Here is a 20,895-nt window from a genome sequence, read left to right on the forward strand (position 1 = left end):
CATTTTGTGGTGCATACTTGTTTGTGGGAACATGTTGTTTGTAAGGCAAGCTGTTGATGTATTATTTTTGCTACATTGTCATGTCTTCTGGGGTACTCTGTATTTGCTAGTATTGTACATCCACTTGTGATGTGATCTACTGTTTCTATTTGTTGTTTGCAAAGTCTGCATTTATCTGTTGTGGTATTGGGATCTTTAATAATATGCTTTCTGTAATATCTGGTGTTTATTGTTTGATCCTGTATTGCAATCATGAATCCTTCCGTCTCACTGTATATATTGCCTTTTCTTAGCCATGTGTTGGATGCGTCTTGATCGATGTGTGGCTGTGTTAGATGATACGGGCGCTTGCCATTAGTGTTTTCTTTTTCCAATTTACTTTCTACGTATCTGTTGATGTTATGTGATCTAAATGGTTGTAGAAGTGGTTATGAAATTGCAGAGGTGTAGCCGATGTATTTATATGAGTGATTGCTTTGTGTATTTTGCTAGTTTCTGCTCATTCTATAAAGAATTTTCTTAAATTGTCTACCTGTCCATAATGTAGGTTTTTTATGTCGATAAATCCCCTTCCTCCTTCCTTTCTGCTTAATGTGAATCTTTCAGTTGCTGAATGTATGTGATGTATTCTATATTTGTGGCATTGTGATGGTGTAAGTGTATTGAGCGCTTCTAGGTCTGTGTTACTCCATTTCACTACTCCAAATGAGTAGGTCAATATTGGTATAGCATAAGTATTTATAGCTTTTGTCTTGTTTCTTGCTGTCAATTCTGTTTTCAGTATTTTTGTTAGTCTTTGTCTATATTTTTCTTTTAGTTCTTCTTTAATATTTGTATTATCTATTCCTACTTTTTGTCTGTATCCTAGATATTTATAGGCATCTGTTTTTTCCATCACTTCTATGCAGTCGCTGTGGTTATCCAATAAGTAATCTTCTTGTTTCGTGTGTTTTCCCTTGACTATGCTATTTTTCATACATTTGTCTGTTCAAAAAGCCATATTTATATCATTGCTGAATACTTCTGTTATCTTTAGTAATTGGTTGAGTTGTTGATTTGTTGCTGCCAGTAGTTTTAGATCATCCATGTATAGCAGATGTGTGATTTTGTGTGGGTATGTTCCAGTAATATTGTATCCATAATTTGTATTATTTAGCATGTTGGATAGTGGGTTCAGAGCAAGGCAGAACCAGAAAGGACTTAATGAGTCTCCTTGGTATATTCCACGCTTAATCTGTATTGGCTGTGATGTGATATTATTTGAATTTGTTTGGATATTAAGTGTGGTTTTCCAATTTTTCATTACTATGTTTAGGAACTGTATCAATTTAGGATCTACTTTGTATATTTCCAATATTTGTAGTAACCATGAGTGGGGTACACTAACAAAAGCTTTTGGTAATCAATGTATGCATAGTGTAGTGACCTTTGTTTAGTTTTAGCTTGATATGTCACCTCTGCATCTATTATCAGTTGCTCTTTACATCCTCGTGCACCTTTGCAGCAGTCTTTTTGTTCTTCATTTATAATTTTGTTCTGTGTTGTATGTGTCATTAATTTCTGTGTAATGACTGAAGTTAATATTTTGTATATTGTTGGTAGGCATGTTATGGGGCGATATTTTGCTGGGTTTGCTGTGTCTGCTTGATCTTTAGGTTTCACATAAGTTATTCCTTGTGTAAGTGTATCAGGGACTGTGTATGGGTCTGCAATGCAACTTAAATAATTTAGTTAGATGTGAATGTGTCTGTTTCTACTTGTATCCACCGTGCATGGCTGTTATGTTGTACCAGGTTTGACCATATGTTGCTCCAGAAGTGTTCCATGTCTGTTATGTTTGGTGGATTGTCTATTTTAATGTGTGTGTTATCTATTGTCTGGTAAAATTTCTTTTGGTTTGTGTTGAATGTTTGGTTTTGTTTCCTTCTATTTTCACTTTTTATGTATCTTCTAAGTTGTTTGGCCAATGCTTGTAATTTCTGCTTCTTTTCATCTAACTGCTCTATCACTTCTTGTTGTGAGATTTTACCTAACCTTTTTCGTTTTTTTTCCGACATTTCATTTCTTATAAATTGTGTTAGCTGTCCGATGTCTTTTCTCAGTTTTTCTATTCTGATCTGTAGCCTGTGTTGCCATGCTGGTTTTGTGGGTTTCTTCTGTGTGTTTGTTGGTTCTGATCTCTGCCTAGTGTGTATATTTTGTGTAGCGAGTGCTCCTATATAAACCAGTAGTTGTAACTCTTCCATAGTTGTATTTTCATTTATTTTGTTGTGTACGATTGTGTTGATAGTTGTTATTGTTGTGTTGACATGTGGGTTATTTGGTGGTCTATGCAAGAATGGTCTAATGTCTGTATTTGTGTCTTTGTATTCTATATATGTCAGCTGAAATTTTGCTTCTATATCTAACATGTGTGTCACTTCATGTTCTATTTGTGCTTGTTCTGGTGGCTGTCTTAAGATTTCGTTTTCCTCTGACTGTTCAATTGATGCATGTTGTTCTTTGCTTGTTTGCTCTGGGATGTTTGAGTCCATTACTGTATTTTCTTCTTCTTCTGATTGCACATTATTTTGTTCCAGTATTTGTTGTACTTGTTGTTTGATGTTTTCTAATTCTGACTGGGGTATCCTGTTATTTTTGATTATTACAAGGATCTGATCAGCTAGTCGTCGTTCTGTTAAAAATTTTAATTCTGGGTATCTGGTAATAAATGTTGTGTATACTTGTGATCTGTATCCAGTTGTGTTGGTTCCTAGGTTTGTTGCTTGGTAATAACAGAATATGAGCTGTTTCTGGTTTTAGGAAGATAATGGGCCCGGGCAAGAAACTGTTTAAAGGCCAGGAGCTGTTCAAGAGATGGATGCAGGCGGTCCACCAAGGGACAGTCTTCCACTAGGGAGAATGCAAGGAAGAAGTAAGTGTCAAAACAGCTGCCGAAAGGATGGCATCGGTCAAACTCCTTATGGACTCATCAGTGCCATTGTGTGATGGAGTGGTTGGGATGGCAGACAAGGAAAAGATATCCCAATCTGCATTAATAAATGCCTACCTGGGAAGGTGTCTAGGCAAGTGATGCTGAAGAAAAGAAATGAGGATCAAAAAATGTCACACAAATCATCATGGGCTCTGTGTTGAATGGTTGAATGGAGGGGAGGAATCCAGGGCTACAGTTGGAAGGCCAAGAAAGTGCCATGTGCCACACCGAAGTGTGTGGAGGCTCCTTTGTTGAGGAGGCACAGATGAAGCCCTGTCAGCAAGTCTTCAACAATTCTGCCGCAGTAAGTGGTCACAGTACAACCCCACAGTGAGTTATGGCTGTAAAAACCCCAAGTAGAATGACAGGGGGGAGGGAGTTGTCTAAGGAGGGCAAGAAGAGGAGGAACTATAGACAGCCAGTCTGTGGAGATAAACATTGCTTATTGTTACCGCAGAGTCTAAATGGATCTGAACAGCCACCACTTCAACCACAGTATGAATAGGATCCCAAGAACTAACAATGTTCATCAGGACCAACATACAGACACCATCAAAAGGTCGTAAAGGGCCAATATGGTTCCAGCAGAATGCTTGGAAACCACGAAGAGTTGGTGAGTAAGTATCCACAACACAAGCTACAGAGTAGAGTGAAAGAAGAGTTCCAATTCCAGAAGCTGACAATAGAGACCATTACAGTTCCACTGGGGGAGAGTAGTACAAGAGACCAGATGGATACTGAATGGGCCAGAATGGCTTCCTGTTCCACTCGCAAATAGAGTGAGGGAAAAACAAGTGGCTACATTTCTCCCTATGAGCCCTAATTTCTTCTATATTATCTTCATTGTCCTTAAGCAGAATGTATGTTGGCAGTAGCAGAATCGTTCTGCAATCAGCTTCATATGCAAGTTCTCTAAATTTTCTCCATAGTGGTTCTTGAGAAGAACAGCACCTTCCCTCCAGGGGTTCCCATTTGAGTCCCTGAAGCATCTTCTTAAACACTTGCGTGTTGTTTGAAACTAACAAATCTGGCAACCTGCCTATGAATTTCTTCAATGTCTTGCTTTATTCTAACCTGGTATGGATCTCAAACTCTCGAGCAGTACCCAAGAATAGGTCACATTAGCATACTATAAGTAGTCTGCTTTATGGATGAACCACAATTTCCCGTAATTCTCCCAATAAACTGAAATCGACCATTCATCTTCCCTACCACAATCTTCACGTGCTCTTACCATTTTTTGCAATGTAATGTCCACATATTTAACCAACATGATTGTTCCTTGCAGGTTGCTACAAATGCTGTATCCAAACATCACAGGCCTGTTTTTCCTACTCGTTTACCTTGACCAATACTCAACAAAATCAAGCATGCAATTACTTCACCAGGCCTAAGGTTCTGCTTCACAGTTTTAAGATATTATTTTTCTTTTTGAAACAAAGTAGAGAATGGTCATAGAGATTTGTGATTCCATCTTTATAACAAAATCTTCTACCTACAGTTGATTAGTTGCAAGTAATGCACAATCTATTCCGGTGCATTGTTCATCCACCACAGTTTCTATAGGACCAATGTCCTTGTACAGATTAGTAAGATGCGAGTCAAGTGCATTTCTCCCATTGATGTAGCATGGAAGTTTTTGATTCAGTTCTGCAATTTGACAAATCCATAAAAATGTATAGCCCTTGTAAATCAATTCGTACATTATGCTCTTTCAAGTTATTTAGCTACAGTCATTTCAGTCTTTGAAATTTGAACAAAATCTGACATGGAATCACCCTTGTTTTAAGTATTTGGTAGCTGAGGAGTACCACCCACACATATCACATTGCCTAAGCATATAAAAAGGCAAAAAATTGGACCTACCTAAATGTATCAAAAACATTTGTACAATTTTTGAATCAGTATTACTGAAAGTAGTTGTGCCGAAAAATAAAGTTATATTGCAATTTCTTTATGCCCAAGTCTCCTTTTCCTAGTGTTTAAGGCTGATCAGGAAAGAATTCAATTCCACTACACAGGAACAACCCTGAAATTATTACCGTTGAGAAAAAAGGAGACAGACATATTAGCCTCCAATCCCTAGTGTACAAAATATTCACTAAATTAACAATTAAACACATTAAAAAAATATCAGGAAAAGGATCAAGCCAACTGTTGAAGTAGATACAGAACAGAACTATGAATCTGAATTGCCACACAGTCTTGCCTATACCAATTTCAACAGAAGAGGAAATATTTAGAACTGAAAGAGCAGTCAGGCAAAGCGATTAAGTATCACAAAAGCTGTTCTCAGCAGATCTAGTGAAGTTTCCAGATTTGTAGTGTGGAAAAATGTAAAAGGAATTTGTGTCAAATGTTTTTTATTCCAGTCTTTGATCACAATATCAGTTCATTAGCCAATGACCAGTTTCAGTCCGTAATGACCACCCTCAGATCTTTTTTACACCATGAGTATGGTCATTACAGACTGAAACCGGTCATTGACTAATGAACTGATATTGTGATCAAAGACTGGAATAAAAAGCATTTAACAGTATTGGATCACTGTTTGTTTACGCAACTATGTCACAGATGGAGGAATTCGTGTGACTGGGACACATCTGAAATACTTCATTTGCTATTGACATTGTACTGTTTGCCTACAGTGCAGGTCAACATCAAGAATTAAAAAAGAAGTTAATAGTGCAAATCTGAAAGTAGGCCTGAAAATCAATTATAATAAGACTAAAATAATGTACAATAAACACACAAAAAAGATAATTCTACAACTTAATAAAGTACACATAGAATAAGTGAGAAAATTTCATGTTTAGGGCAGTTTTAGGCAATGACTGGATGAACAGGAAGAGAAAGAATTTAAGAGTAAAAATAGATTGCACTAGTAGTGACAAACTAAATAGGATTTTCAATGCAAATTTTCCAATGGGTTTGAAAGGTAAGTGTACAGTCAATGTGCCTAACACACTTTTGACCTACGGCAATGAAAGAGAGACTTTCAGCGCATAAAGCATTTACAACCGAGGATTTTTCGTGGAGCAAAAGAGAGATGCATATTATGGATTACTAAGAAAGACAGAACAAATAAATAGATCAGGTAAAAGAGCACAGTGAAAAATTAAATTAAGGTGGTGTGGGCACATGGTCAGGTGAATCAGTGTTAGATGGATCAGGCACAATTTTTTGCTGGATTCCAAGGGATTAGGAAAGATGGAGACCTAATAGAATGTGAGTAATGTCATTAGAAAGCATACAGGAGCAACATGGAAGCATCACACGTGGGAAGTCTTTATAAGGGCTTTGTCCAGACATGGACTGAAGTTACATGTTAGACACCCCTGAAATCTTGTTTGTGATAACAGACTTATCTGTAGCACAGCCCAAAGTCTATGTTAGGTTGGAATGTGACAATTTGGTTGAAAGTTGGGGGAAGCCAATGAATGTGAAAGCAGAAAATCTGGTTGTGTTAACAAACTGACCGGTAGCAAAGTAATGTTTATCTGCACACCACACTGAAAAATGAATGGGGAGTCCAATACATAACTTTTACACAGAAGTGAATGGCATATGGTTGATACATACATTTGACCATTTTGCACAAAACCATCAGTATAGAAGTTAAATACTTTCAAACAGTTACATGCAATACATCTTTATTGTCTCAATTTACCTTTGTCACTAGTGTATAGACACACAAACAAATGTGGTCCTTTTTGTTTTGGTACAACAAATTTTATGTAAGTACTAAACACAATAAGTGTTGGCAATAGTTTTGTCAAAAATATATAAACTTGGCAATGGATTGTTTAAGATATTACAGAAATCAGGATTATGCTGTTTCACTTTCAAAAAATACGAATCAGTTAATGCCTCTTGTTTAGTAACTGAAGCATTACGGTTGTTCAGAGCAAAAAGTGATTGACAAGTTTTGTATTACATGAACATACAACATTACTAGCATTTATTATTGCACAATGCACTTATCACATATAAAGGACTGTTTGGGAGGAAACTGAACTTTAAAGGGAATCAAGTCCCACAGGATATATGCCTACATTTCTGGTCAAAATTTATAGAGAATTAGCTCAAAGATTTTATTAAATACTATTATGCACGCAGTGTACCCAAAATTCCTGCGATATTCGAGTTTCACTGACCAGATTACAGGACCAAACGAGCCTATATTTAAAAGGAGCAGTCATTTACTTGTAAACGGTGTGAATGTGCTGAATTATATCGGCAACTTTCGTGTGGAGAAAAAATTAGAATATAGTGATATATTACTATTGGTACGTATACAGTACATCGTTTAAAAAGATCGACTACAAATTCTTGAGTTTGGCAAGTATTTGAAATCGTGCAGTAATGCCAGTGAGCTAATGCCACACAATTCGTAATTAATGGCTGAAATCCAACAAAACTTCCTGGGCACACTTCCAGCCTAGACATCGAAGTCTTCGCTATTAGCTGCATGAGGTTACATACAAACAATCAACAGGTATAGAATTCGAGCACTGATACAAACGCAGGATCGACTCCTCAACAAAGAAGTGCATTTGACACATTGTAAACCACTAGCAATTTTGCGAATGTCATATGTTATTAGTGATTATTTACTCTCTCATTTTCGAACAGTAAAAGCATTAAGTGAACTGGATAGTAAACTCTATGAGAAAATTCAATTTGTCCCTTGCAATCACAATTTTAAACGTCCGGTGTAAGTACTAATATATATACATTCGACTCTATCAATGCTTGACGTTTGATTCCGTCCTTATTACTTACTTCATAAAACTGGTTTTACGTACCATTTACCCCACCCCGACAATTCCCTAGCCTCTCCAGCTAACATGTCAAGTGTCAACCGTCTTGGATGACAAATAAACCAATCAGCAATGCCATCTCGACTGCTACGACTGAATCCTCTGATGTCTGCTACACGCAGGTGTTGTGTGTGGTGTATCTTTGATTGAAGCTGCTTTGATATCTTACTGCTTTCAGCTTTGCATTTGTAGTGTCGGTCACATAGAGGAATTTCGTATAGTGAAAGTTTGAGTGTCTGGAGCGCAGTATGTTGCGTATTGCGTTGAGACAGTGTAAGTTGATGTTTGTGCTATTGAAATTGGAATGTGTGTGGGATGTTCGACTATGCCAGCACCATAAGCAAGTGGAATTTTTAAAGCACTGTACTCAGCTTGATGAATGCGACTGTGATGCGATTATTCCTAATAAAAAAATAAAAAAAGGGGTCAATGATTTGACACTAAATCACATTGTGGCGTCACATAACAGCATTCCCCAGTTCGTCATATTTTTCAACTACTGCTCTATTGTCCTTGGTTTAGTATGTTTGCAGTTATATATGGTTTACTGCTAGTTGCGGGGGTTATATTCATGTCACATGCATAAGTAATTCAGTGAAAACTGTTTTGTCATAGGCCCTAGTTAGTTAATTATAGGCCCTAATTGATTAAGAGAGAACGCTGAGAAAGAGTAAAAATTATTATGCGTAAAGTAAGACCAATATTCTCTTTTTCAGTGCATCACACGCCAAAGGCTAACAACGATATATATTTGGACTCTGCGGCAAGGTCATGTGCTGCCCTATCTTCACACTGTCGCTTTCAGTCAACTGTAGCACAGCAATCAAAAGCAAATGGTAAGGAAGTTATATTGTTGGTACTCCTTGTCGCGAACTGCCGTTTTCATTGATAATGTAAATAAGTGGTTTATGAACTCCTTTCTGTATTCAGGTCTTTTTTTTTCTAACTTTGTAGAAATTTCAGCATGAACTTATAGGTTTGAACCTTTTGCACACTATTAGTTTTCCTCTCGCTATTTCCCTCCTCCTCGCCCTTGCGAAATTTGCATGTTCTTTTGTAACTTACTCTCAAATTAGTCTGTGCCTGTAATAATCTCTGGAACCACTTTTGTTATTTTCTGTAAAGAGTAACAGGAATACGACAAAAACACCAGTTGGCTCGTTTCATCAGATTAACCCTCAAACGGAGTTGTGGGGTCCTTTTTGATACCAGTCAAACTCTACCCACTTGCCATTTCCTCTGTTGGTAATTCTATTTTTGATGGTTGTAAATACCATCTCGGCAGTTGAAGGTGAACCTCCTGACGAACTAGCAGCATTGTCGAGTTGTTCCCTTTCTCAGTGCACAGCTGTAAAGTTTGGGTGGTTCCATTATTGACCCCACAACACCGTAAGTGTTTCTGTTTGCCATACGTCAAAAGTTTACTTATCAACGAAATGTCATTTTATTTTTAGGCTTGTTGTTGTGGTCTTCAGTCCTGAGACTGGCTTGATGCAGCTCTCCATGCTACTCTATCCTGTGCAAGCTTCTTCATCTCCCAGTACTTACTGCAACCTGCATCCTTCTGAATCTGCTGACTGTTTCCATCTCTTGGTCTCCCTCTTCGATTTTTACCCTCCACACTGCCCTCCAATGCTAAATTTGTGATCCCTTGATACCTCAGAACATGCCCTACCCTATCAGTCCCTTCTTCTTGTCAAGTTGTGCCACAAACTCCTCTTCTCCCCTATTCTATTCAATACCACCTCATTAGTTACGTGATCTACCCATCTAATCTTCAGCATTCTTCTGTAGCACCACATTTCGAAAGTTTCTATTCTCTTCTTGTCCAAACTATTTATCGTCCATGGTTTTACTTCTGTACATGGCTACACTCCATACAAATACTTTCAGAAATGACTTCCTGACACTTAAATCTATACCCGATGTTAACAAATTTCTCTTCTTCAGAAATGCTTTCCTTGCCATAGCCAGTCTACATTTTATATCCCCTCTACTTCAACCATCATCAGTTATTTTGCTCCCCAAATAGCAAAACACATTTACTACTTTAAGTGTCTCATTTCCTAATCTAATTCCCTCAGCATCACCCGACTTAATTCGACTGCATTCCATGATCCTTGTTTTGCTTTTGTTGATGTTCATCTTATATCCTCCTTTCAAGACACTGTCCATTCCATTCAACTGCTCTTCCAAGTCCTTTGCTGTCTCTGATAGAATTACAATGTCATCGGCGAACCTCAAATTTTTTATTTCTTCTCCATGGATTTTAATACCTAATCCGAATTTTTCTTTTGTTTCCTTTACTGCTTGCTCAATACACAGATTGAATAACATCTGGGAGAGGCTACAACCCTGTCTCACTCCCTTCCCAACCACTGCTCCCTTTTCATGCCCCTCAACTATTATAACTGCCATCTGGTTTCTGTACAAATTGTAAATAGCCTTTCGCTCCCTGTATTTTACCCCTGCCACCTTCAGAATTGGAAAGAGAGTATTCCAGTCAGCATTGTCAAAAGCTTTCTCTAAGTCTACAAATGGTAGAAACATAGGTTTGCCTTTCCTTAATCTTTCTTCTAAGATAAGACGTAAGGTCAGTATTGCCTCACGTGTTCCAATATTTCTACGGAATCCAAACTGATCTTCCCCGAGGTTGGCTTCTACCAGTTTTTCCATTCGTCTGTAAAGAATATGCGTTAGTATTTTGCAGCTGTGACTTATTAAACTGATAGTTCGGTAATTTTCACATCTGTCAACACCTGCTTTCTTTGGGATTGGAATTATTATATTCTTCTTGAAGCCTGAGGGTATTTCGCCTGTTTCATACATCTTGCTCACCAGATGGTAGAGTTTTGTCATGACTGGCTCTCCCTTGGCCGTCAGTAGTTCTAATGGAATGTTGTCTACTCCCGGGGCTTTGTTTCGACTCAAGTCGTGACTCTAGTGAATCAGATAAATTAGAGGGAAATGAACATAGAGGGGAATCATCTAGTTTCTGTGGCAGAAATAGGTATAAGTGGTCCACTCTAGAACCTCAAAGGAATGTGAGAACACCAGCCCATAACTTGGTAATAAAAGTTCCTACATTGAAAGGCCCTGCAAGCCGATTGGGAGACTCATGCAGTCCATTGGAAGCATGAGTGTGTGTGTTTACCAGAGATATGCTAGAAGAAATTATGGGTCATACCAATGTGAAAATTTCTTCATATCGATAAGAACTAAGACACATGAATGTCAACGAACTTAGGGCACTATTTGGATTATTATACTTCAGTGCCATTTTCAAATCTAATGATTAAAATCTGGAGTCTGTTTGCAACAGACGTCATGGGAAGAGATATGTTCCATGCGACACTATCCATGAAGAGAGTGCTGATATTGCTTTACTGCCAGAGATTTTATGATATAACTAGCAGAGATGAGAGGAAGAAAAATGACCCTGCAGCAGTGATTTCTTGGATTATGGTTCACAATTCTCAGGCATCTTATAACATATGTTCACATGCATGCGTGGATGAAATGCTGGTTGGTTTTCATGGGAGATGCACATTTAGGGTTTATGTGGCTAGCAAACCAGCGAAATATGGGCTGAAAATGATGATTTTAGCTGATGCTCAAACAAATTACCTTCTGAATGCCTATTTATACACTGGAAAAGAGTGTGATGGCATTGGCTTGACACCAGAAGAAAAGAAATTTCAGAAACCTACGCAATCTGTCCTGAGACTAGCAAAGCCCATTTACAGTACAAAACGTAACATTACAGCTGACAATTACTTTGGCTCTATTGAATTTCAGAGTTGAAAAAACGAAAGTTGACCTATTTTGGTACATTGAGGAAAAACAAAAAGGAAATCCCACCAGAATTCCAGCCATCTAAGAAGGCATTTGGATGGTTCAACACTTCATGACAGAACATTGATTTCTTATGTCCCTAAAAAAGGAAGAAGCTGTCATTTTTATTTCCAGTATGCATCATTCAGAAAGTGCAGATCCAAAAACAGGAAAACCAGAAATAATTTCCTTTTACAATAGCACAAAAGGTGGCGTAGACTCTCTTGTCCAGAAGTGTGCTACCTCCAGCACAGGCAGACGAACACGCAGATGACCTCTTGCTGTATTTTATGCAGTTCTGAACATACTTGGAGTTAACTCGTATGTAATACAAACGTCCTGCAAGAAGTACATAGGCTACCTATTTCCCGGTTTGAATTCATCAAGACACTTGCCAGGCAGCTTACTGGACCCTATCTCAATGAGAGGCTGTTGAATGACAGACTACCAAAAAAACCAAGAGTAACAATCTCAGGACTTTTGAAGAAACCTCTCCCAAAATCACAAATATCCACTCTGGATTTAAAGAGGAAACGATGTGCTCTTTGTCCATGTGCCAGTGAGAAAAAGACAAACCAGTATTGTACCTGCTGCAGTCGCCCAGTTTGCCAAACCTGCCGTTCGGTTGTCAGTAAAGAGTGTGGAGAGGAGAATGTGGGTGATTATTGACAGTTTGTGAAAAACTCTGTATCAATTCATTTTTGATGTTCATTAAATGCAGCTAATTTTTCAAACACTATATATTTATCTCACAGCAATCTATTACTGTTTCATGTTATTTCTGATACAATAAACTAGTTTGAATTTTTATATTGCATTTCATTTCAATGTTAAGTAGTGTTGCATAAACTTATTTTCCTTTTGTGATTTTTATAGAGATTTTTTTTAGTTTGACTTAAGTTTTGTGTTGTAACATAGGCAGTTAAAGAATTTATAAATAAATATTTCTAATGAAAGAGAAGTAAATTAATTTTCATGGATAAAATTGAGTGGTATACTTTTGGACCCCACAACACAATTTATGATACTAAGAAGTCACCACTCTGTTTGAGGGTTAATAGTGATAGTGCCCCCCCCCCCCCCCCAAACTCTTTTGTTGTGGTGATAGTAATCTGAAGCATAACCTGAGCTTTAGGTTTTGTGAATGGAAATACAAAAAAGGTTATAGTTACAGACAGATATGTGGCATTGCTTGAGTTGTTGATTCCCTCCATATTTACACTTTTTGTTATAAATATGTACAAGTACAAGGTAAACTCAGAAAACCTGTACTGCATAATAGACAGTACTCCAATTATTTTGGAGTATATGATGCACGAATGTTGTAAATTAACTATGAAAATGTAAGACAGGCCAATTCATAAAACTTACCCATTTCCTGCTTTACTCATGACATCCACACACTGTCCAAACTGTTCACAAAGAGAAGCTGTTCCAAAATCCCCAGAGACATTTGATGTTGCAAATGTCAATCATGATGGTCTATTCAACTAAAAATAAGCAGTTGTATAACCCATGGCACAGAGATTAAATGATACTTTCGATATTGCTTCTAACATTCACAACAAAACTTGTCACCTTTCTAGCTAACCTAGAGCACAGGCTATGTTACAGATCATTATTTCACCACAGCAGAGATCTTGTATTCATATTTGTTGGCTTCATCAACTTTCAACCAAATTGCTATCCTTCAACCTTACCTATATCTCTGTACAGGTACAAACCTTACATTTCAAAAGCTAAAAAAATCTCTAATTTACAACAATAAATCCGGCACTAGATGCAAAACGAAAAAAGTTTTAAGATCTATAATATAACAGTAGGCGGTCATGTTGAATATCTTTCTTTTTTTTCATCCATTTTTTTAATATGGTCACAATAATTCAAAAACAAAAATACATCAATCTGTATAAATAAAAATGTATGTCCTTTTGTTCAGAATCACATTCTCGACTGATTGTGTTAATCTCTGAAAGTTCTTCAGAGATTGCTTTAAAATTTTGACGCATTGCACTCAAATACTTGCATGGTTTTATATACCATCTGCAATACTATGTTGTATATATGTAATCACAGGGGAAACATTATTACCAAAAATCTCAAAATGTATCTTTCCAATTACTACAAATTTTTACATATTACAGTAATAAATGTGTAGGCACATATAGACAACATATCTTTATATAGGATTTGCAAATAACAATCAAACAAGGCGCAAGGTCAGAGAGAGGGCGGCGGAGGAGGAGGAGAAGGAGGAGGAAATGGACATAGAAAACGGGAAGGAGGAAATGGACAGAGAGGGGGACAGGAGGAGATGAAGAGGGGGGAGGAGAAGATGGACGGAAAGAAGGGGAAGGAGGAGGAGATGGACAAAGGGGAAGTGCAAGATGAACCGATACAGGGAGAAGAAATTAGGATGTATATCACATTCCCATTGATATTACAAAAAAGTGCTTTCTCTTTTCTTTCTTTTCCATTTAAGCAGACAGAGCTACAATAAAATGTGGCCGGATTCAGCTAGTTTAGTGTAATAAAATAAGCTGTACATTTTTGCTGCTTGTTTAGTAAACCAGGTGAAATATTCGTAGACTGCTGTATTTTTCTGTGTGGTTATGTTTACTGATGACATTTACTTTAATGCTGTGGAAATCAGTCACTTAAACTATGCATGTTGGCTTCATTTTAATAATATTTTCACTGCCATTCTTCATGCCCACATGAGACTAGATTTTCTTGACTTCTCTATAGGAAATTTTGTTAAAAACTTTTCAGTTTGGTTCAAAAATTGCTAGCCACCATTGCTCAGTGTTTGTACCATGTCACTTGAATCATTTCTCATCCCTTCATATTTTTCAACACTGGCATTGTTTTCATCTTTCTAAGCCATTTGGTGATTTTACATTGGAAACACTTGTTCCCTTTCTGTGGTCTTCCAGTTAGAGGCATCAGTACTAAGTCATCCATTTATACTGATTTTATATGCAGGTTTATAGTAGGTTTCTAAGTTTCGAGAGCATGCTTTCCCACGAGGCAAAACACCTTTATCTTTTTAAAAACTATTGTTGGAGTCTGTTTAGTATTTCTGTGATAATTTAAACTTGTATTTGAACTTTCTCTAACTCTCTTAACCACATTTGTTAAGCTTCCTCTTGGTTGGGCAGTTGGACATAAATGATTTAATGAAGAGCTTTGTTACTTACTTTTTAAAAGTTTAAATCTTTGGGATGTTTCCTGCTTTGTAGGATGGATACTCAGAGAGGTGACTTACTGTACTAATTTGGATGCTGATATTTACTGATCTGAAAATACTGACTTGTTTGTCTGGTGTGTATCTCCCCTCATGATATCTATTTTTATTTTTGGGGACTTAGTTTCGTGTGTGGTTTTGCCTGTCCTTGAAATGGAATTGTACTTATCTATTTTCTAATAAGCTACTAATTAACATAAGTCATCCTTTGAAGTCATATGTATATTCTTCCTTTCAATCTCAGAACACCCCATACAGTAACTGCCTGCCTTTATAATTTGGTAATTACATCTTGTGTTACAAATTGATAGACAGTTCAGAGCCAACTCTCTAGCCAGAGTAGTCTCTCTCTCTCTCTCTCTCTCTCTCTCTCTTTCTCTCTCATCCTCTCTCATCTTTTTCTTCATGATGTAGTCCATTGTCAAGGTGCAGTGTGTCTTTTATGTAAGGATGCAGCTGCATGGAGTAATCGCCAAACCAGCAGGTACCGCAAAGCATGATCAAACTGCCAGCCCTACCATGTCTTGCAGAAAAGCTGCATCCATCCGCACTTGGTAAAATGAAATCTCCACCCAATCTGTGTGTCCAAATTTACTAAACCGATTAAGAAAACTTAATTACTGTTAGATATTTCTCGCTGTTAGACATTTCTCTCTGTTAGTATTAGACTGCTTATGTACATCACAATACATTTTCCATCAAGTATTGGCTCCTTGCTGGTTGTGTTTAATTCTGCAGCAACATTGTAATGTCCTTCCCCTTATCCCTTTCACCATGTATGTGAACATTAGGTAAAGACTGAGTTATCTCCTTAGATGTTTCTATACGTAACACGAAGAACGATTATTCTGTCACTTTTCTTGATTTCTGAATTTTGAGGATCACATATGGATTCTTTCCAGTGAGAATATACATTCTGTTTTCCTTTTATTAAATATCTTTACATAGTTACTTTCTATAAATAATAAAACCACATCAGTGCGGGTGCTATTGGTGTATTTTGCGTATCATGAATAAATAAGAAATCATAAAACATCAGTGGTAATCATGTCACTTTTCTACAGCACTCCTTCAATTTAAATGACCTCCACAGCTTCTGTGTGTATTTCCATGGCATTTTTTCATAGTCTAGAATGAGAATTGTTTTACTTTCTTTTTTTGTCTTTCCAGCTGTACCTGCAACTAGAAAACCATATTCTCCATTTCAAAACACTAGCAACTTGGCTGAATATGCGTTGGCAAGGCTGGACGACCTGCTTAATTGGGGACGGAAGGTAATGCTACATTTCAGTTGTACTTTCATTGCAAACAGAAAAAAACTTGCAGTAATACCAAGTAAACTCTTATAATAGAGCTGCAGAAAGATAGGAAATAGAAATTTAGAGTATACCTGCAAAGTTGGTAGTCAAATCACTTGGTGCTCATCACCAGTTCAAAAATAAACTAGCAGCAGATTTTCCATTATCAGTTTAAAAAAGTTTTCATAATCAGAAATGGTGATGCAAGGAGTGCCATTTAGCCATCATGGCACGTGAGTGAGCTCGTGCAAGTTCTATATCAATTCAGAATTTGAGCATCTTATAAACTTTTGAATTCCTCGAACAAAAGGAGAGAGCAAAAAAAGTTATGGCAAGAACTTTTACAATTACAGTGAAACCTCTATATAACGTTTTTCAAGGGACCACAAATTCTGAACACTGTATAGAGGAAAACACTATAAAGAGGAAGGCTTCCAAATAATAATTATAGGGCATTACTGAAGATCGGGATACCACTAATCAGCTGTGACAAATGGTGCCATAGATGACATTTTAAATTTTCACGACACTGTAATATGATATTCATTGCAAATGATCAATGTATCAAATGATTAGTTTTTTTGTAATTGAAATATGGAGCCCAGTATGTGGATGGGTGAAAGTAAATAGCGCCAAAAAGATCGCAAGGGCTTTCCGAGTCGGTGCCAACTGTGTATCCACAGAACGGAAAACGATGTGTCTACATCCAGTCACTTAAACGTCATAAAGAGGTAAATAATTGACCAGGGTTCCAAAAATATGAGCATTACATGGAGGAAATTGTAATATAGAGGAAACACAGTAAACAGGAAAATTTAACATTGTTTATATGGGCTTTTAGTCAGAACCGAAAAAAAAACAGATGTAACATAGAGGAAAACATTATATGGAGGAACGTTATAAAGAAGTTTCACTGTATTAATCATTTCACGTCCTCAGGAATGGTGTACGGGAAGTGATGAGAAGGCTCCTTTGGAAAGGTAATGCTTACTGCAGTGGCCATACTAAGCCCTGAAGGGAAACATGATGTACTTGAAACCTAGAAATGATTGCGCCAATCCAGTGTAGCACTTAACAATTGTGTAGGGATGACAATGGAATAAATTTTCAACAGCCACTTTGTACGGATGTTTGCAGCTTGAAAACTCTTTCATCCCCATTGTGGTTCCCATAGGTACCACTCTACACATGACAAGCCAATACTCATGCACTTGGCAATACAGGAGGCTTTTTACATAGGCAGTACTTGACTGGAATATTTTTTGATATTGAAAACACTTCTGGTACTACATGATGGTACAATATCATCCAAAAAACTTGGGAATATAGTTTTCAGGGCCATCTTGTGACTATAGTGTGACCTTCCTCTCAGGATCCTATATTTAATTCAGAGTTGGTGAGGATTCTTAGACCATTGTATGCAGAAGAATGGTGTCATTTGGGAATGTTGTCATATGCTGTAGCCATTGGCAGCATATCATCTACAATTGGAAATCATATCTGCTGCTCTCTTTTTGTGGACAATTTTTGTCTTTTGCTTATCTTCTACCCTCAACATCTACAACTAACACTAGAAAGGCTAGAATTGGAGGAAAACCACAGGCTTCAAATTTTCTGTTTAAATAAGTGTGTTACTTTTACTCATATATGATCTGGTTTAAACTGATCCAAACTGTGATTGAAGAATACCGTTCTTAGTTTCATTGAATCAGTTAAGTTCCTGGGCCTTATCATTAATGAGACTCATTTCATTACCATGTGTGAACCATCAGATTGGAAGAGCTCGAAAGGGTCTTAATTTCTTAAAGTGGCTTAATGGTAGTTTCTCATAGTAGATGCTCTGTGTTATTTTGCAGAGCTTTTGGTTGCAGCTGAGCTGTTGCTGTACTGTGTGGTATAGTTCTGCACAATTGTCCTGTCTTGAAAGGAGGATATAAGATGAACATCAACAAAAGCAAAATGAGGATAATGGAATGTAGTCGAATTAAATTGGGTGATGCTGAGGGAATTAGATCAGGAAATGAGACACTTAAAATAGTAAATGAGTTTCGCTATTTGGGGAGCAAAATAACTGATAATGGATGAAGTAGAGAGGGTATAAAATTTGTACAGGCAATGGTAAGGAAAGCTTTTCTGAAGAAGAGAAATTGGCTAACATAGAGTGTAGATTTGAGCCAGCAAGTTATTTCTGAAAGTATTTGTATGGAGTGTAGTCATGTATGGAAGTGAAACATGAACGATAAATAGTTTAGACAAGAAGAGAATAGAAGTTTTTGAAATGTAGAGGAATTTGTGGCACAACTTGACTAGAAGAAGGGATCGGTTGGTAGGACATGTTCTGAGCCACCAAGGGATCGCCAATTTAGTATTGGAGGGCAGCGTGGAGCGTAAAAATCATAGAGGGAGACCGAGATGAACATAAAACAGATTCAGAAGGATGTATGTTGCAGTAGGTACTGGGAGATGAAGAAGCCTGCACAGGACAGAGTAGCATGGAGAGCTGCATCAAACCAGTCTCTGGTCTAAAGACAATGCCAACAACAACAACAACAACTGGTTTTTTCATTCATAGACCATCTTCAGACCAGTTTATCCCTGAGATTAGTAAAGTGGGCAAGGAATAATATAGTAATTCACCTTATAAAATTGTAAATAAGCAAAATAATTACAAAATGAATACAAATATGTTGTGCATACATCCATTAGTGATGTGTGGAGTCAATGTATGGAGCCAGCACCTGCCCGTTGATATGCACATCATCAGTTGAACAACCAATAACATTAAAACACACACAATAGTGTGCGCCTAATTATACAGACTTCATATAGTAGACACGTAAGATTATAATGTTGCTTAAAAAATGTGTGTCGGATTTTTTGCCAGGGGACCCACTCTGTGATGATCTCAGCTGCCTGGTGTGCATATGCTACACACACACACACACACACACACACACACACACACACACACACTTGAGCTGAGATAATGCCTGATGTGGCTGAGAATCGAACCCAAGGCTGTGTGATCGAGAGTCAGCAATGCTGACCATAAGACGATGAACAGCTGACATTAGTTACAAAAGCCAAAAACATATGCAGTTTTGTACATACTATTTTGCATGTTTTGATGTTACTGGTTGTTCAACTGATCATGTGTGGATTGATGGGTGGGGCTCTGTTTATGACCTGAGCACCCCTCTGCTACCCACTAATTGATGATAGGTGCCTTTCAGCTCCACACACTGACTCAGTGTTTCACCAATGGGTATATGCATGATATATTTGTTTTGTAACTGTGTTGCTTATTTAATGTTACATAAGATTAGTAGCTGTATTATTCCTGGCCTACTTTGTTGATTTAAGAGACATACTGGTCTGAAGATAATCTGCGCAAGTTCCTCAATCATAATGTCATTGTTGGTGGAGACGTTAATCATCCAATAGTTAATTGGGAAAATTACAGAATTGTTAGTGGTGGGTGTGATACGAATTCTGTGAAACATTACTAGATGTCTTCTCTGAAAACTCCCTAGAACAGGTAGTTAGGAACCCCATTCATGATGGAAGTATTTTGAAACTAATGGCAACAAATAGGCCTGACCTCTCTGAGGATGTCCACATTGAAACTGGGATCAGTCACAATTATGTGATTGTGACAACAATAATTACCAAAGTACAAAGGACAACTAAAACAAGCAGAAAGATATATATGTTAAGAAACAACAAAAATAATGAATTCTTGATTAGATAAAAAAAATCTAATGATCAAGCAGCAGCAGCGAACATACACACACACACACACACACACACACACACACACACACACACACACACACACACACATAAAGGGTTTAACTATTACAAGCTTCCAGAGCCAGTGTCTTTCTTCTTCTGGCAGAAGAGTTCAAAGGAAAGGAAAACAGGTGAAGGAAAAGACTGGAGAGGTTTAGGGAAAACGGTACAGTTCAGAAAAGTCACTCAGAATCCCGGGTCAGGGGAGACTTACCAGACAGGATGAGAAGGAAAGACTGATTATTGGGGACTGCACTGGGAGAGATTTGAAAACCTGAGAGCCTAAAGGTGGAAGACAGGGTAATATGCAAGGCATGGATTACTACTAAAACATAGTGCACAAGTTAATAAGAGTGGAAAGCTAAGTGAATTGCATGTAACAGAGGTGAGAGGGGGGATGGCGAAAAATAGAAAAGTCAGAAAATGGAAGATGTAAAAACTAAAATGGAGTGAAGAAAGTAGTAGTTACTGTGAAGAAAAGCTGAGATGAGGGGATTAACGTAAATTAAGGCCACGTGAGTGGCAAGAAACAAGGACATATTTTAGTGCTGGTTCCCACCTGCAGAATCCTGAGGTGCTGGTGTCTGGGGGCAAAAATCCGTGTGGTGTGTGTGGTGAAACAGGCACCGAAGTAACGTCTGTCATGTTGTACAGCATGTTCTGCTACAGGATATTGTGTGTTGCCTGTATACACCCTCTGCCTATGCCCATTCATCCCGATTGATAACTGGATGGTAGTCATGCCAGTGTAAGAAGCCAAACAGTGTGTACATAACAGCTGGTATATGATGTGTCATTTCACAGGTGGCTCTCACTTTGAGAGTATATTTTTTGCCAGTTACAGGGCTGGAAGAGGTGGTGGTAGTAGGGTGCATAGGGCAAGTCTTGCAGCAGGGACCGTCACAGGGGTAGAAGCCTTAGGGTAGG

General features: G+C 37.7%; 2 protein-coding genes across 3 annotated transcripts in view; one reads left to right on the top strand and one right to left on the bottom strand.

Annotated features, from left to right (window-relative positions):
* The window catches only part of LOC124798175, a 96,714-nt gene extending 88,836 nt beyond the window's left edge, over positions 1-7,878 (bottom strand). The window contains exon 1 of the mRNA XM_047261459.1: positions 7,783-7,878. The gene's annotated coding sequence lies outside the window, so the exon portion shown is untranslated. The remainder of the gene's footprint in view (positions 1-7,782) is intronic.
* A 35-nt stretch (positions 7,879-7,913) lies between these two features.
* Positions 7,914-20,895, top strand: part of LOC124798176 (NADH-quinone oxidoreductase subunit B 2-like) — a 53,369-nt gene continuing 40,387 nt past the window's right edge. For both annotated transcript variants that reach the window (XM_047261460.1, XM_047261461.1), the window contains exons 1-3: positions 7,914-8,070; positions 8,514-8,633; positions 16,049-16,152. In XM_047261460.1, the coding sequence (XP_047117416.1) occupies positions 8,046-8,070; positions 8,514-8,633; positions 16,049-16,152 (249 nt within the window). In that variant the 5' untranslated portion in view covers positions 7,914-8,045. The remainder of the gene's footprint in view (positions 8,071-8,513; positions 8,634-16,048; positions 16,153-20,895) is intronic.

This window comes from Schistocerca piceifrons, chromosome 5, assembly GCF_021461385.2.
Source record: "Schistocerca piceifrons isolate TAMUIC-IGC-003096 chromosome 5, iqSchPice1.1, whole genome shotgun sequence".
Taxonomy (NCBI): domain Eukaryota; kingdom Metazoa; phylum Arthropoda; class Insecta; order Orthoptera; family Acrididae; genus Schistocerca; species Schistocerca piceifrons.